The 18,277-nt window shown below is 25.9% G+C and overlaps 1 protein-coding gene across 1 annotated transcript; it reads right to left on the minus strand.

Moving 5' to 3' along the window:
- Nucleotides 1-1,362: 1,362 nt before the first annotated feature.
- On the minus strand, nucleotides 1,363-17,321 carry LOC145844121 (thioredoxin domain-containing protein 11-like). Its single transcript, XM_082951482.1, has 12 exons — nucleotides 17,235-17,321; nucleotides 16,240-16,435; nucleotides 14,794-14,876; nucleotides 11,615-11,747; nucleotides 11,146-11,230; nucleotides 8,275-8,453; nucleotides 6,957-7,076; nucleotides 6,313-6,778; nucleotides 5,092-5,228; nucleotides 4,725-4,915; nucleotides 2,014-2,166; nucleotides 1,363-1,863 (listed from the first exon to the last, which is right to left on the minus strand). Exons 1-12 carry the CDS (start codon nucleotides 17,303-17,305, stop codon nucleotides 1,854-1,856), a joined length of 1,824 nt encoding a protein of 607 aa, XP_082807608.1. The 5' UTR covers nucleotides 17,306-17,321; the 3' UTR covers nucleotides 1,363-1,853.
- Nucleotides 17,322-18,277: the final 956 nt, after the last annotated feature.

An 18,277-nucleotide genomic window follows, 5' to 3' on the forward strand; every position in this document is an offset into this window, starting at 1 on the left:
AATAATCTCCATATTTATAGTGGACATACTAATCATCCGAGACAAGCTAAACAATTTTTTCTACGAAAATAAGTTTAAACTTGGTCTCAAAGGACTAAATTGGTAATTATAAATAAGTTCTGATAATAAACTAATTCCTAAAAATAACTGGAAACTAAATAGTTATAAATTATTAAACAGATTGGTAACAAAAATAGTAATTTACTGCATCTATTATAAGATTTGTACTATACAAAACATGCCATAAGTAAAAACGAAATAAGAAGCTTTTAGCGTTAAAGTAGTAAATAACTAAGTTTAAAAACACTGTATGAGATAATCAAAGTATAAAACAACTAAATGACATACAGAGTGTTTTTAAAAGTCAACTAAAGTTTAATGTTTATGACATTTATACAACCAAAACTGATGAAAATTTATAGTTAGAACAGTCAAAGAGCGCACTAAGTTCTAATACTGCCTTCAAACATGTTTAACATTGTGTTTTGTAGAATTATAAAATTTTTGATAAGTTATAATAGATTACACTTTAATTCAATTATCTGTAAAGAAAAACAAAATTAGTTTGTTAGATAAGGAGTAGTACTTTATATAATCAAATTGTTTTCAAACTTTAGTCAGTTTTTTGTTTAGTTTATTTCGTTTTACTTTTTTTTTAATATACACTAGTGTTTTTTAAAAGCATAGTTTTTAATGTGCTTCATTATTTGTTATTTATATTTTTATTGCAATAATTTTAAACACAGTTTTATTTCTTCTGCAAACGTTATTCAGCTACCCATTTTTGGGGAACAATTTGTTTTATAGGGAAAGATTTTCATACTCGCGACACGGATTTCACTTAAGTTTTGTAAACATTGGTGGGCCGTATGATGCCCACCTGTACTTAGAATGTAATGAAAAAATATGATTTATTTATTGTACTAAAAACATCTCAAACATAACTTTTAGAAAATATTAGTTTTTAATTTATGAACATTATGTTGTTATTTTATTTTTAACAACTGTTAACCTTAACATAGTAAGAAAAACAAAAACTACTAACAAATAAATATTTTAACAACAAGGTTTTTAAGGTATTTTAAGTTCAAGTATTTCTAAGTCCACAGCCTGTTATGATTAATGTTTTAAAAGTTTCTAAGATACATACTAAACTTTTGCTAATAAAAATTAAACTAGCAAAAAAACTGTAAAATATTTTTTGTGATAAAAAATACTAAACTAAAATGTGTCCAACTTTATACTCAGAAATAAGTTAAAATAAAATAAATATTAAATATCATGTAAAGTAGAGTACAACAAAATTAAACAATGAATAATAGTACAGCTCTTTTCTTTTTTTTTCTGAACACAACTTTAACATTTTTCGGAACTAAAAGATAAAACATTTTAATTTTACATTTATAAAGTAAAATATTGTATCAAAAAAAAAAAACAGTTTCCAAAAGTATATCTGCAAAATGATAAAAATAATTAATTTGATTATCATACTTAAAATATTCGAACTATACTTTATACTGTATAAAATACAGAAAAGTACAAAAGTATAAATTATAACTTAATACTGAGCAAATTATAACGTAAGAAAGTAGTTATGAATCAAAAGATGATTTTTGTAAGCTCAGTTAAAAATATTTCTATACTAATTTCTGATGTTTTAAACATACTACAAACAAAATTCACAAACTTAAATAAAATTGGAAAAAAATCCTTAACACAATCAAATCTCTTAAAAAGTGAAAACATAAAAACTTTATTAAAAAAAAAACGAATACATTTTCTTGATAGTTTTGGGAACCCAGCAGCATGTTCAAGTACAAAAATAAAACTCAATGTGACCGCTTAACTCCATATCATAAATATCTGGAATTTTTTTATTATTTAGTTCAAGCTCGAAATAAACTAATAAGAACAAAAAGTGATGACTAAGTCCAAAGACTTGCTCGCACAGTAACAGTTTCAATAAACTGTTTATACGATCAAACAACTTTACAGGAAGCTATTTTCACTTACTTGTTACATTTATTTCTAATTTCATCATCGCCAACTAAACTACAGAGGACTTTAATCAAACTTTGTTTAGTCTCTTCAGATGAGTTCTCGATTATAAAATGAATCAACGACTTTTCTGATATATCTTCATTGAATTTAACTGAGTCAGAAGGTCTATAAAAGTAGATTTTTTTAATTGAAAATAAAAACTTAGTGCATATCAAACAGTACGATTCATATTATTTTAATTTATGACTATTTTGATTGTATTCAATTTCTTATTAAAATCATTTAACTCTCTTAATATTATATGATTGAAACTTTTAAACATTTTCAAACTGGTAAGTATAGTGAGCAAATAACAACCAGAAGTAATATGGAAAAATTATAGAATTTTAGCATCTTAATAAAAAAATCATAGCTACTAAAAAATAAAAAAACATCGGCGAAAGTCTGCAGAGCAGAAGTCCGGACTTTCGTTTGCCGTGAGACAAGCTCAAGTTTAACAAAAGGGTTGATCATGCCAATTCGATCATCAGACCACAAGTTTCGGTAGACTGAGACCGGTTTCGTCCTTATTAGGACTCATCAGTCAGTCACAACCGAAAAACTTGCAGTCGTCAATCTACAAACGGTTTATCATGCTTTCACATGAATAGTGGCTTCATGTGAAAGCATGATAAACCGTTTGTAGATTGACGACTGCAAGTTTTTCGGTTGTGACTGACTGATGAGTCCTAATAAGGACGAAACCGGTCTCAGTCTACCAAAATTTGTGGTCTGATGATCGAATTGGCATGATCGACCCTTTTCTACTAAAAATTAGTAACAAATTTACTTATTATTTTTAGATATTCGTTGCATTGATAAAAACACAATTTTTTCAAATAAAATAAATACAAGTTTTGGAAACAATATAAATTGCTTAAAATAGTTTTTAAGCAATATTGTTAATAGCAAACTTATTGAAATTAAAAAAAAATAAGTAAAAATAAGTTTAAGATTCATCCGAATTAGTTTGAATCTGTGCGCATAATAAATTCATAGAACAAAATAACTTTAAAAAAAATTAAATATCAGCATGCGTAAACAAATCAGGGTTGCCACTCGTTTTTTCAAATTTTTTTCCAGGTTTTCCAAATTTCTTCCAGGTTTTTAAAAGTACACATTTTTGGGTCTATTTTTAGTTTTAAATAAATTTTTATATAAGAAACTGCGTTAAATAGTATAAAAACATTGAAAAGATACTGTAAAGTTACTTTAATGTGTTTTTTAATAAAAACATTTTTGATGATGACAAAAAAAAATTATTTATATGATAGATTTTTTGTGTCAAATCGGAATTTTACTACTGAAAATGTTAAAATTATTAAAAATTCCAAGTTTTTCCAGGTTTTTTAATCAAAATTCCAGGTTTTTTCAGGATATTTTTGCCTAAATTGTCAAATTCCAGGTTTTTCCAGGTAAAGTGGCAACCCTGACAAATGCAGGGTTCCCACTAAAATTTCTAATTAAATTCTTGTGTTGTCAAACAAACTGTGTATTTTATAAAACCAACTAATAATTACTTTTAGCTTCTGTGTTATTTTGTAAGTTGGTAACTAAAAATTTTCAGTTCGTTCATGTCTTGTAGCTTTAGAATCAAACATGATATGTTTACAGAAGTTTAAACGAGCTGTGAAACCGTTTTATAAAAGATAATTCTTTTTTATTATATCTTCAAAATCAATTTCTATCTAGTTTTCAGAGTTTTTCATTAAACTTGTTATAGTCACAAATACAAATAAGTTGTATTTTAAGTACATTTAGTAAAAGAATGTATTTACTTGAAACTTTGGTGTTCAAAGGACTTTAACTTTTATTATTATATTAAGTACAAGTTTTTTGGAGTTACTGGCTTAAGATACTGTTCCGTATTCTTTCACTTACTTTTGATAGCAGTTGTAAGATTAATAAAACTAAAACAAGTAGTCAAATTTAATTAAAAAATTTAGAAATCTGTGTTATTTAGGGCACAAATAATAATAAGTGTAAGTTTTTAATAGATACTTTGATACAACAATAAATGACAATAACCACACTTAAACTGTCCAGTTTGTAGTTGCAAAACTTTTGATTAAAGTGATTTGAAAATTTAAAAATAAAGATCGCAAGTAGTTTAACATTTTTGAGTTTTTAATTAATTCTAATGATTTTCTTGATGATTAACTTTAAACTTGTTTTATATTACCTTTATAGTGTGAATTATAAATTATTTACATCTTTTTAAGATTTTAATTTTGTTTTATTCATACTTAATTTTACACATCGTATTTTTTTTCTATAAAGAATTACAAATCAGACTTACTTTAAGTAATTTCAAGTTTTAACTTTTTTAGGCATATTATTTAAGATATTATAAACAAAAAATAGTATGTAGTAACAGATTGTTATAAATGTAAACGTTAGAACGAACAAAAACTAAACTACTTAAATATTAAGTAAAACTAAAATGTTTTTTGAAAGTTATCAAAACTCTTTAGCTGAAAATACTTTTTACTAAACATATTTTTAACAATACAAAGAAACCACATTTACTATAATTACTTGGTAAATTGACTACTTTTGAAGTCTAGAATACAGAAATGTTATAATTTAAAAGAACTAATACAAAATTTTAATATAAAAAAGTAAAAACTAAGACATTATACTTTTGATAAAACAAAAATTCGTTCTTTAAAACTAAAACAAACTTTTCAGCAGGAAAGAGAATGATTGTAGGAAATTTTTCAACCGCTAGATGTGCCTCAACATTCACACTTTCATCAATCTTGTAAAACTCGATGGTTTCAATTGATGACGTCAAACTTTGAACTTGCTCGAAGTAATAACGAAATATCATGCAAAACGCACATGACTCGGATGTGTAAAACAAAATAATATCCTAAAAAATATGCATTATAATGTGAAACCAGTATTAAAGTTGTACTCACAGCGTATGTAATTCAGCAACTTATGCTTAAAGTAATTTTTCGAGCTAAGAAACATGATTTAAATATAATAAAACAGAAAACAAGCTTTAGAGCAAGCTTCTTTTAGTGTAGCTAAATTCAATATTACTTTTGTAGAGTTGTGGATTTTGTTTTGAAGTTGTTTGTTAGACAGAATAAAATTTTGATTTTTCAGCGTAGATGTTTGGACATTTTCATTTCTTGTTGACACCAGATTGTTCATCGTGAACTCGAACACATGGCTAGCTAAATTCATACATTAAATATTTTATTAAATGTAGTATTTTTGGGGACGGGTCAAATATGCATGAAGAAACTTTTGTACGAAGAAACTTTTGCACGAAGACACTTTTGCACGAAGACACTTTTGTACAAAGGATCACTTTGCACGACAAAAAAAAAATTAAAAAATTGTTTTTAATTAAAAAATATATAACTCATAAAAAAATAATAAATCAAACACTGACCAATGGTAAGGGTTGGGGGTAACAGTGATAGCTAAAAAAATAAAAAAAAAAAACTAAAATATAAACTAAAAAAGAATAATAATAATAAGAAGAAAAATTGTTACCAACTAAGGGTAAGGGGTAACAGCGATAGTAAAAAAAAGAAAATTTAATTAAATCTAAAATTAACAAAAAAATAACCAGTGCAAAACTGTTTTCGTGCAAAAGTGTCTTCGTTCAAAACTGACCCTACGTGAAAGAGAGTCCCTTCGTGCATTTTTGACACCTACCCAATATTTTTACTAAACAATAACTTTTTGTAATAGCTCATCATTCTAATTGAGATCCAAAATTATATCTCATAAGAAATTCTTCTTTTTTGCTTGTCTTCATTAAAAGAGACATTTCTATGTATTCATGACTAAAAAGACAAAAACAATAATTTTATTAAAAAATCTTAAAAATTAACGATTAGACTTTTTATTTATTTAAGCATTTTTCTTCAAGTTTAATTTTTCATTTAAAAAAGTATACATAAAACTTTTTTAAATTAAGTGTTGTTTAAGATAAACCCTCTTGAAACTTAACAACTTAATTAGTAATTATAACAAAAGGGTCTTCTACAACAGTTTCTTAATGTTGTTTTTTAAATTATTTCATAAAAATTTTTATAAGTACAAAAACTTATCTACAAATTAAAAAAAAACAGGTAGTATGCTAATAACAAATAATCTGGTTATCATTATTTTTTTATTTAAAGTCAACTATTAACGTTGAAGACAAGAATCGGTTACTTTCTAATTCTAAACTTTGAGTAGCGTTGTTACCATAAAAATTAAAAACAGTGCCAGCTTTAAGGTAGCAAACCAAAGCAAGCATCAAACCTATATTTTCGCTGTTCACACTTTCTTTCATTAGGTACTCGTCTTCGTTCTTGACATCCACAATCACCAGTCCGCTCTTCAGCTCGTCGCTCATGCCCAGACTGTCAGCAATCGACTCATGCAGGTAATAATCGAACAAAACAAAATTAACAGAGCTGTTGCTTCTATGCTTCAGCCCGTGCACCTGAGTCATCGAACTGCATACCAACGTCATTCTGTACTCAGAAGTGCCGAGGAAGCTTTTGACCGAATAACTTGTTTTGTCGTTGATATCAGTGATGGAACGGACGACTTCGACACAGCTGAGGTCGTTTGTGAAAATTATTTTGGGAAAATAAGAGTAATGGTGCACTTCTGCTCTGCAGTGCTGCTGGGTTTTGGGTAAAGTAATGTAGCAACTGCAATCTTCTTTGCAAGCATGGTTTTTGCTTTGTTTGTAATTGTAGTTGATTGCGACTTGCTCTAACTGAAAAATTATTTTTGAAAACATTTTTATTTTACTAAAAAATTGTTAAAGTTTAGATATATACTAATTTATATTAATAATTATTGTTTTTATTGAGGCTTCATAATATTTTACAAAACAAAATTACAACTTTTAAAAAAGTTTGGATTTAGATATTTTCTTACTTTTGTAAACTAACATTTTTCAATTGATCTTGGTTTTTTACAAACCCAATTACAGACGCGTTTGCTCCTTTTTCAAACAACTGGCTAGTAAGAAAACTTGACTTTGTTCTCGTGTCAAAGAACCTTCTAAGCGCCTGTATGTAAAAGAAAGCTTAAAAAATCGTTAGATGACTCAGTCTAAGCAGGACAGTTTATATCAAGACTATGTTTATTTAATACAGGTTTTTACTTGTGAAAATTTTCTCAAATATAGGATTAAGTAGTTCATGTTTACTTTTGGCCAAAACTATTAATCTAATGATAGGACCAAATCTTATACTCTATTCAGTAACTTCACAGTTAAATTTTGGTATCTATATACATCAGAAAAGTATACAACTTTAAAATATCTTTTTAAGGGCATTGGCTAAGAAATCTAACAAAATACGTAAAAATTCAGTCTTAAATAGAAAATATAAAAACTTTTTGCTTTTATATATGGTCTCAAAGTTTAGATTAGTATTTATAAGTAAAGTTTAAAATTAAGTTAAGAAAAACTGTAAACTGAAAAATTTATTTATTTTTATGAAAAACTTTTGGGTATTGAGTATAAACAAAGGTATATTTTGGTAAAGACTAAGATAGAATACTAGCTTTATTAAACTTTTAATATAAATTTATAATTTCGTCAATTATTTGAGTATTTATAATTATTGATAACTTAAAAAAAGTGTTTGTACTTGTTCATTATGCTACGCTTATTTTGAGTCTAATGAAAAAAATTGTAAAAATATCAGAATTGACCCTTACTTTCAAGTAAAAAATATTAACTTTAAGTATAGTATGGAAAGTTAATGAAAAATAAACATTCTATGACTGAAATATGAAATAATTGTATACAAAAATATTAGTTTTATTTAAAAAAAAAACTATGTAAAGACTAGGTACTACAAAAAAATTGTTTGTTAACTAAAAATTATACCAAAGAAGTTTTGAAACGATGGCTTAAAATCTGTAGTAGAGATATAATTGTTTATTAAGTAGACTTTTTTACCTTGGCACCACCTATTAAACTCCCTAATTTTGATTCAATATTTTTCAAAAGTCATTTGGTAAAAAGGAACTAGTACCTTGTTTTAAAATTTTCAAATTGAAGTTGAAATTTTAAAAAATCAATCTCTTAAAGTTTTAAAGTACTGTGATTAAAACCTTAAATCTAGAAATAAAAAAAGCTTTGGTTAGAACTTTTCCGCAATATCTAAAAATAAAATATATTTAAATTTAAAGTTTTTTCAATTTTTAAAACCTCTATAGTACAAAAAACTGAGAATTTATCATTATAAACAAACTAACCCAATTATTAATATTTTGGTATTTAAAATAAACATTATGATCAGATATCAAGCTAATGTCAACAACATGTTTCAAATCACTAGTTTGATCGAAAATACTGACTTCAGATTGCTTCAAATTCAAACTTTTGCCTAGGTTTTCGTTTGTAATCACACCAAAATTAACGTTTGTGGTTGGATCTGTTTTTAGTTTTATGTTTGATATGGACTAAATGTATATAAATAATAGAGAATTTTTTAGAAGGGGATTAAAAATATTTTTATAGTAATATTTATTTTAAAGCTTATTTTACCTATAGCTAAGCCTATAACAGTTAGCAAATGTTTTTTAACACACAAATGGTGTTTTTTGAACTGATGTTGTATTTTACCATTTGTTCTAACTTAATGATTAGATACCAATAAAAGAACTAAAATAAAAAAGGCTTTCAAAAACGTTGATATCTTTAAAGCTAGCCATCTTATATAGCACTTTTATAAAACTGGTTTATAAAGTTTTTTATACAACAGTAATTTTTAAACCAGGATTTAGTTGAAAATTGGTGTGCATTTTCATAATTTTGTTTAAAAAAATATATCTTTACAATCAACTAACAAGAAAAGAATCAGCAAAATATTTAACTACTTAAAAAAAATCAAAGCAAAAGTTAGTAGCTTTAAAAAAGTATACGCTAAAATCTATAAAAGATTATTTAACTTTTAGCCATAATTATTAAGCACTATAATAATATTTTTTACAATATTATTTGTTTTCAAATTTGTTATTGCTTGAATTGAAAAGAGAAGTTTATACTTAATGTATTTCAAAACTTTTAATATGTGCTGAAATAAGTTAATATAAAACAGTATAGAACAATCTGCAATATAATATTTCTAGACTGATTTTTGTTATTAAATATTTTTAATGTTTTATATGATAAAGGCATATAATATTTGTCTACGTCTTTATTATTGAACAAAAAATTTATCATTATAACTCATACATTTCTTTATTAAAAAATTTATAGCTTGTAGTTAAATAAATATATCTTTCTTGGTTGAGTTTATTCACAAACTAATTACAAGAATGATAAAGTCTGTAATACAATACATAATGACCAATGTTTTCCATTAAAAATTGCTTAGTGGCCTTTACTGCTTGTTATGCTCTACCGTTTGACATAAGATGATATGCAGATGACATACGATGGTGTATACCCCATTGTTTTAGAAAATCCTTGGTAACTTTTGCTGAAAACTCTGGAACAACATTTGAAGATATTTCAATTGGAACACCAAAAGTAACAAAATTACGACGCAAAGCTTTACATAATCCTTTTGAACCAGACTCATTTGTACCTAATTTGATTCTTTGTTGTTCTGTCAAACCTGTAAGTCTGTCTGCAGTTACAAAATAATACCACCCTCTGAAGTATAAATAATCACAAACAATCGATTCAAACGGAACTTTTGAAATCAATAGTTCATTTGGAGGTAGGCAAATATTGCTTTGGGATTTGTACAGTTTTTGTCGCGATCAAGTGTGTAAAAGTACGTTTTTCTGTCCCTGTACCTCCTTTTTCTTCTTTGCGTTTTTCGGCTCGAACATATTTTTCCTCAGCCTCGGCTACAAAAGCCATCAAAGTTTTGTGTATACAATCCACCAACTAGAAGTGCATGTGACTCATCAGCATAACTTTGGTGACTTTGATAAACTTTTTTACGGGACTTTATCCAGCATTGTTTACAGGCAGAACACTCAATATACATCATATTTTTACTGCTCCAAACAAATTTATCAGTTGATTTATTACATATGCTACAAGTTATTTTACCACTTGGTTTTTGTGTGGTTTTCTTTAAGGATTTGTAGACATTTGGTGTATACAATCCACCAACCTAATAGAAAACCAATTGTCTCATTGACATTTTTCTCATCTAGATTTTCCCATCCTAGCACCTCTTTACGGATATCCTCATCGGCTAAACCTGTTACCATGACATCTTTTAGGATTATGTCTGTAAAATCTATCATTTGAATACAGCCATCCTTTGGGCACTTACATGTGTACGAGCATGTACTGGCTTTTCCCTTTAAACGGGCAGCAAATGATCTAGTGTTTTCAGTCAAATCCTGTCTTGCACTAAGAAAGTCTGATCGTTGTACAACAACTGAAACAGGAATAACTGCAAGCTGCTTGATCATCTTTAAAAGCTCTTGCTCACTTAAATTTACTACATCTTCATGTACCTTCAGAATAGCATCGACTATATCTTCCTCACATCACTGGTACAATTGACATCGTTTTTCTACATCTGTCATCTCCATGCTATCCTTAAAAATAGTTCACTTTTGTACAAGTATGTTCCAACCCTCTTCATTGCAGTCTGTCCCTATTCGAGGACGGTCTTTGGAGGCTTTGGTTTTGAAGAATTTGCATTAATGTGAACATTGTTGTGAATGATAAGCAAAGAGGCAACTACAGAAGCATCGACGTCTGGTGTTTCATATGTGCAACTCTCAAAAGGGCATTTAATCACAGGCATTGTTGATTCATTTCAGCTAGACTTTATCATAAATAAATATATCTTTCTTGGTTGAGTTTATTCACAAACTAATTACAAGAATGATAAAGTCTTTAATACAATACATAATGAAAGCTAGGTAAATACTTATACAGTAGTATGCAAATAAAAATTTGAAATTGAAGTTTAATAATGTTAAAATTTGTAACTTTAGATTGCTTAATAAGTTTGATTAAAAATAATTAAATTTTAAAATCTTGGTTACTTTGGAATATTTTATTAATCAATGCTAAACAAGTATTTAGCATTGTATGTATACCTGATAAACATTAGTAATTGAAGACTTAAAAAACATTATTAAACTAACATCTTTGTAGGTCTTCTAATGCAAATTGTAGATAACGACGCCAATCACTTCTTTGTGAAGGATGTACGCTTGCTATTACAGTGAACTGCAATATAAAATATCATTTTTAATTGATGTTTTTTAACTGCTGTATTTAAAAATTGTATGAACTAAACGTATTTTGAAAATGTTTAAATCTTGGAAAAAGTTAATAGGAAAAAATAAAGTTATTTATTTTTTATAACTTTTTACTAAATTTAATACTCTTAATAAATGTTTTTTAAATCTTTAGAAGAACTTAAATAAAAAATAGAAAAAAAATAAAACAAAATGTTCGCAATTCAGCATTGTAAATGTAAAATGAAGAAATAATTAATATAAATGAAAGTTTCAACAATGTTTAATAATTTTTGTCTAGAATATCTCTACACTTGTTTCTGATTGATAAGAAAACTAAAAAAAACAGGGTAGTTTTAATAATTATTCTCACTTGACAGTCATCAAGGTAATCAAAAAACTGACGTCTTGAAACAATATATTTCACTGGTTGCAGTATTTTTTTGTAAAACTGAATCAAGTAGAAAAGCTTCAAAGGACCATTGTAAAAAATTGGTTTTTTGCTTCTGTTTTGAATTAGTGTTTTCTTATAAATTAAGCATAGAGGTATATAAAAATAAGCAGACTAATAGTTGATTTATCAACTAATATTGATAAATAGTTTGAATAAAAAGTTTATCAAACTATTTTTATTGGAACAAACTATTATCAAATTTAGAGTAAACTAGCTATAAAATGACAGTTGATTTTATTAACATTATATTATAAATTGTGCTTGTAACAATTAATTACTTAAAAATAATTACTTTTAGTGTTTTTCATATATAAACAATGTTTACTAATGATGTAACTATTAAGAAATAAAACAATTTCTAAAAAGTTTGTTTGTATTTTCGAATTGTGGAAATTTTTAGTATGATTTGTATAGAAACTAACTTTTTTTAATTTATTTTTTGATTTTTTTTAATATACGCTCAAACTAGTAACTTTTTTAGTTTGAAGAACAAAACATTTTAACATAGAAAAGATTTAAAACACCTAAATTGATGTTTTAAGAAAGATAACATAGCAATATAAAAGTACACTACTAAAAAAGTAGTTTCTACCAAAGCTGACACCAAGAGTAACAGTTAACGACATCATTGTGTAGAGCAACTTATACAAGCTAAAATAACAAAAAAAAAAATTTCAATACAAAAGAAGTTAAACTAGAAAAGTGTTTAAATATCATATATATTTTAAGAAATAACCAAATTTCAGAGTGTTTATTTTGCAGTACACCTCCTATTAACACCAAAATGTTTAAAAAAATATTTACATATAAATTATATTAAATTTATTTATTGCTTGTGCTAAGATTAACCAGCTAATACTAAAGTCTACCTTTCTATATTTTAGATCCAAAATACATCATCCCATTCATGACAAAAAAAAAATATCTTAAAACATAGATTTACTTTTTGTTTCATTGAAAATAAAATTGGATTTCAAAATTTAGTTAAAAACCAGCTTTGAACAAAAGAAAAGAACTTAATTTAATTGTCATCATTTTTCAAACTTTATTTTGAATTATTTTGAAATTATTTTGTGCAACTTTAATGTGTCTGTTATGAAAATTTTACTTTGTAAATGCTTACAAAACTTGAGTTTTAAACAAGTAGCTTTTGAAAATCCGTTTTGTTCAATCAAGTGTTTGAAAAACTGCTTTTTATAGACTAGTGAAACAATAGTACATACTACAAAAACATACTGTTTTATTTAAAATTGTATATTAAATATAAAAATAAAAAAACTTATTGAGTTTTATACAATACTTGAAAATCTTTCTACAAAAGAAAATAAATTAAATTCTCTTGTTTATTCAGCTTCATTTTATTTAACTTAAACAAAACTGTGGTAGCTTTTTTAGCACAGGCTACTTACGGGGTTTGTACAATTTGCTATTGGCTGTGCTTAACTGTATTTAGATATTTTAAAGTTAATGTTTTAGAAGTTATAGAGACACAAACAACGCAGCTTATAGCGCATAGCCCAGTTTAATTTTTGTATAAAATAAGTTATGACCGTTGTATAGTTATATACAAAAAAGACTACCAAAAAACAGGTATGAGTTTACTTCCTCTTGAAAACTAATTTAAAATTTTTTTTTACAATTAAACATGTTTTACTTTTAGTTTATTTACTTTGAAATTTTATAATTATTTATTAAATCAAAACACTAATATAATTTAAACACCTCTAAGTTATTTTGTAGACAGTACTTATGCTCTTTATTTAAGCAGGGTTGTTTTCTGTGTTTTTTATTGTTAAGCAATGACTAATTTAAAAAGTTTCCTTTTCATATTTCTATAAGCTGCATAAATTACTTTTTTTTAGGTTTTGTTTTATTTCTACAAAATAATTCCCATTTAAATTGTATTCGTTGTTTGTATCTTTTAAGTTTTATACCATGATAAAATTGCAAAAAATTGCAAAAAAAAAGTCCTTAACAAAAAAAAAGAAATGCAAAAACACTGCTAAAATAATAAAAATTTTAATTAAAACAAAATCAAAAATTTATGACTCAAATTACTCGTATGTTTGAATTTTTAAAGGTTGACAAAGTAAATTAATATTTTTTTAGCCCGTCATAATGTGTATGTATACAAATTTAAAACATTTTCCTCAATAATCATAACTTTATTTTGCTTTCACAATGCAATAAACCATTGTAACATTTGTAAGCAATATAAAAAAAAATAACGAATTTTACCACACAACCATTAACAACAGCATCCGAGACAACCTACAATTAATTATTTATTACTGATGGCGCAAAACATCTCAACTTTGTTGATGATGCCCAAAATAAATACTGGTTAAAATTGATCAAACAAGCGTAGACTAAAATCTCACAACAAGCTGACAATATCTTACACGTTGAGCTGTGAACAATTTGACTGTGTCAACTTTTTGGACTTAAACCTTAAACTGAAGCTTCATTGCACATGCACTTACGCCGGCTTGGTTAGATGTCAACAGTTGTTTCTTTCAACTAACCTACTTGATGAGTCGTAATAAGAACTAAAATTGTCGTAGGTTATCTCAGATGCTTTTGTTGATGATCATGTGGTAAAGTTCATTATTCATTATTACAGATATTAATTAAAAATAAATAAATAAATTCAAGAAACTAGCTAGATATTTAGAAAAAGTATCCAAAAACCTGAATTAAAAAAAAATCAAACTAGCTTGAGTTACTCTGAGTAGCCTGAGTGTGAGAAAAACTTACAATAGACTTATTTTTGAGTAAATAAGAAATATAGTGAAAAAGTATACAGAAACTAAATCAATATCTTACAAGATTATTAAGTTTAATACCATTTAGTTTATAAAGCTAGTTTTAAGCCTAAAAACTTCCCAAAGCTTTTTTTAAGCTGATCGATAAAGTTTTTTTTTCATTAATTAGAATGTCCAGGATATAACTAAATAACTTAGAGTTTTACTCATGAGTGAAAAAATTGAAATAAAATAACTAATTGTCTTAAAAAAAATATTTGATTAAAAACTTTAAGTTTTGGCAAAGCTATATTTTATAAAAAGTTTACCATTGTTAAAACAACAAAAACTTACAAACGATTTAGAACAGCAATTTTGGGAAGCTTTTCTTCAGGACAATTTGACTTATTTTCACAGTTTATTTTCAAAAAATGTATCTGAAGTAATTTTGCAAGAACTTTTATTTGAATTACAAAACTTAGATTAATTTTTGAATTTATAAGTACTGTAAAACATCATTATAAAATATTAATTGTATTAAGACAAGAATTGTATAAAACTACTTAAAAAATCATTGATTAAGGTTATACATTTGAAGTAAATCATATTTTTGATAAACTTAGTGTTTTTTTAGCAGTTGCTTTTTGCCATTAAAAAAAAGATTTAAGAAAACAGAGTTTGAGAGTTTATTAGGTTCCTTATGGAATGAAAAAAAAGGCTGAAAAAAACTAGTTCACTTAAAATATTTCTCCTCCTACAGTTTTTCATTAATATAGGTTCTTGTAATTACTAAGTATTGTTTGGGAAAAGTTTTTTAATTTTTATTTCACCAATAGCAGTAATGATTTATCAACAATAACTTACATCAAACAGTTCCTTACTAAGATAGTTTTTAATTTAAAGTTTATATCAGTTAAGTATTGTTTTTATATTCATTTAATTCGGATTACTTTTATTTACAAAAATATCATTATAATGTAAAAAACCTTCTAGCTTTTAAAAATTTGGTTTTATACACAATTTTAAATTACTACGTCATAATATATATATTCTTTTTTACTTAGTTGCATGAATGTGTTTTAGTTCTCTTAGTTTGAAGTTCACTGAAGAAGGACCGTTGTCCGAAATCGATTTGAATAAAGTATGCAAAAAACTTGTATTTTTCAAACATCTTCTGATTTTTTGTAACTACTGATGCAGGAAAAAAATCACAAGTAAAAACAATTGACTGTGTCCTGGACCAATTTGAGAGTTATATATAAATCTTGTATTTTTTAAAGAAATTTATTGCTGCAGGGAACATTTCTCGTAAACTTGAGGTAAGTTATTTAACAAAAGTAGGAGGAGATAAAGTTTAGGAAAGGTTTTTTCTAATTTTGAAGAAAATAGAGCATATTTTTTTTTTCTTTCAAACTGGAACCTGGCTTTATCTCAAAAACTGAGTTTGAACTTTAGCATTTTGTAAAAATTATATCATTATATACTTCAATAGGCTTTTATTTGAAAAAATATATAGTTTTTATAAACAAGATGTTGAACCCCCATATTGCCTTAAACTTATAACTTTACAGTCAATTAATGTAGCTTGGTTTTTAACATTACTACTGATAATAAGTAGTTTAAGTATGTTTATATTTTAAAAAAATATAAATTAAAAATATTTGAAACTGTTTTAATTTTATCAAAAATTTATTCATTACACTAATTTTTGCTCTAAGAGATTGTCAGTTTTTCAAATAAGTAATAGTTATTCAAATAGAATTTTAAACATAAGTTATAATGAGTACAAAAACAACTTACTTGCTTACCAAGTCTGGTAAAAACAAAATTATATGTGTCTAAAACATAGTTGTAATCATGAAGCCAGTCTTTGTAGTACAAAATTGAAACAACTTCTTCTTTTAACAAAAGTTTTTCTCTTAAAATATCTAATGAAACATCTTCTACAAATTCTTCTACAGCATGACTTTCAAATGTTTCATCACTTGATGATGACCTGCAATGTTTTTTTGACAGAAGCACTTATAAACTTATTATAAGTAAATTAAACTTTGTAACCATTTTACACTAGCTTGTATAAATTGATGTGATTAGTATTTATTAAATAAGAATTTAGTCTTTTAACTTTTTTTACACAAAGGTTCACATTCTATTAAACTATTTTATATATAATATTTTTGTTTCAAATCAAACTACAAAACTTTAAGTAACTGGTTATTAGTAGATAAAACTTAAGTCTTTAAAATTTAGTTTTATTAAAATGATAGAAATTTTAAAATAATGAACTGGTAATATTTATACTTTTAAAAATAAAATTAAAGTGTTTTTAAGGTTAAGTTCAGAAAATTATGAAAATTTTAGTGCCTGAGTAACAATAACAAAAAACAGTCTGGATCATAAATGTAAATTAAAAACATGTCTGCAAAATTTGAACTGTTTTTATAAGGAATTGTTTGTGTTAGAGTACTTTGGGTAATGGCCTATACCTTGAAAAAACAAATATAGATGTTTTATTTTAAAATAAAGTTCAGAGGCTTAAAATTTCTAATTCATCAGTTAGAACTGTAAAAAAAAACTGTTCATGACTGCACTTTTAAGAACATGTCTGCAATACTTAAACTGTTTTTATAAATAAATGCTTGTGTTAGTTTGCTTTGTCCTGTTTGATTTTTTCTAGTGGAAAAACAACTACTAAATTGTAAGTAATAGAAACTAACTTTTTAATTCTTTTTAATTCATTATTAGGTACTTTAAATATTAAAATGAAGAATGTAAATAATAAGTATAAAACTTACACAATGTTGTTGAGAAAAACGTGCAAAACTGCACAAATAAATATATTGTAATTGAATGTTTTAGCTAACATTGTTTATAAATTTAAGTGAAAGTATGAAGTGTGTAAAGTTTGTAGTTTATAAATGAGTAGCTTCTTCGTCATAGTTGCATATATTGTACTTTCCCTAAAAAACAGCTTTATACCTCATGGCTGGATAGCTTGAGAATTGTGCAAATCATTAACATAATGTAGCAAACCATATTTGCTGAGTCAGAAAAAAAGATTTTTTCATGTTATTTTTAATTTTAATCCTAAAAACTTAAGTTTTTGGTTTATGCTTAAAATGTTTGGGTAAGGTGGGTTAAAGACAAAGGTATAAATGAAAATAAATTATGAAAAACTTCTAAAATATTGCAGACTCAGCAAATATGCAAATTATTTTCATAATTCTTAATTTACCCTCACGGCTCAGCTCACATCCTAAATTTTTTAAAGAATTTAGATAAAAACAATTTAACAAAGACATTTTAGTCATATATGCTTATAGATAGTGAAAAAAGTTGCTTTAATTAAATCTAAGAATAACTTATTGTCTAAATCAGGGTTTCCCAAAGTGGGCGATATCGCCCCCCTGGGGGCGATTTTAGTAATTTGGGGGGCGATAATTAGTAAGGGGGCGAAAGGGTGGGCGATATCTAGTAAGGGGGCGAAAAGGGGGCGATTTTAAAATTTTGGGTTGTCATAAAATTTTTACTTTTTATCTTGCTCTTTTCTTAATTTTCGCTTGCTATCAAATATTTGACTCTGAGGTAAAACTTAAACAAAAAAGTTTATTGTGTTTACGTAAAATATAGACAAAAAAATCAAGTACTTATGACTCATACTTTTAAGTTAATTACATATTTTCAATTATATATTTTCTTATTTAACAATTACGTAGATTATAGACGATCGCAATTCCTCTCACTATTTTTTAACCTTACATATATGTTATTTAGGATCATAAATGGTTTGTAAAAATCTATGTAATCTATATTAACTATCACCTCATGATATTTCCAA

This window comes from Thalia democratica, chromosome 1 (genome assembly GCF_965202585.1).
Source record: "Thalia democratica chromosome 1, ktThaDemo2.hap1.1, whole genome shotgun sequence".
Taxonomy (NCBI): domain Eukaryota; kingdom Metazoa; phylum Chordata; class Thaliacea; order Salpida; family Salpidae; genus Thalia; species Thalia democratica.

Bases quoted from the DNA above. Each gene is read 5' to 3' on its own strand.
- LOC145844121 (XM_082951482.1), bottom strand. From the start codon at position 17,305: ATGTTAGCTAAAACATTCAATTACAATATATTTATTTGTGCAGTTTTG. The intron at 11,231-11,614 runs GTGAGAATAATT...TTTATATTGCAG, and splicing joins ATTACCTTGATGACTGTCAA to TTCACTGTAATAGCAAGCGT. The intron at 8,454-11,145 runs GTTAGTTTAATA...AACTAAAAACAG, and splicing joins ATTAGAAGACCTACAAAGAT to ATCCAACCACAAACGTTAAT.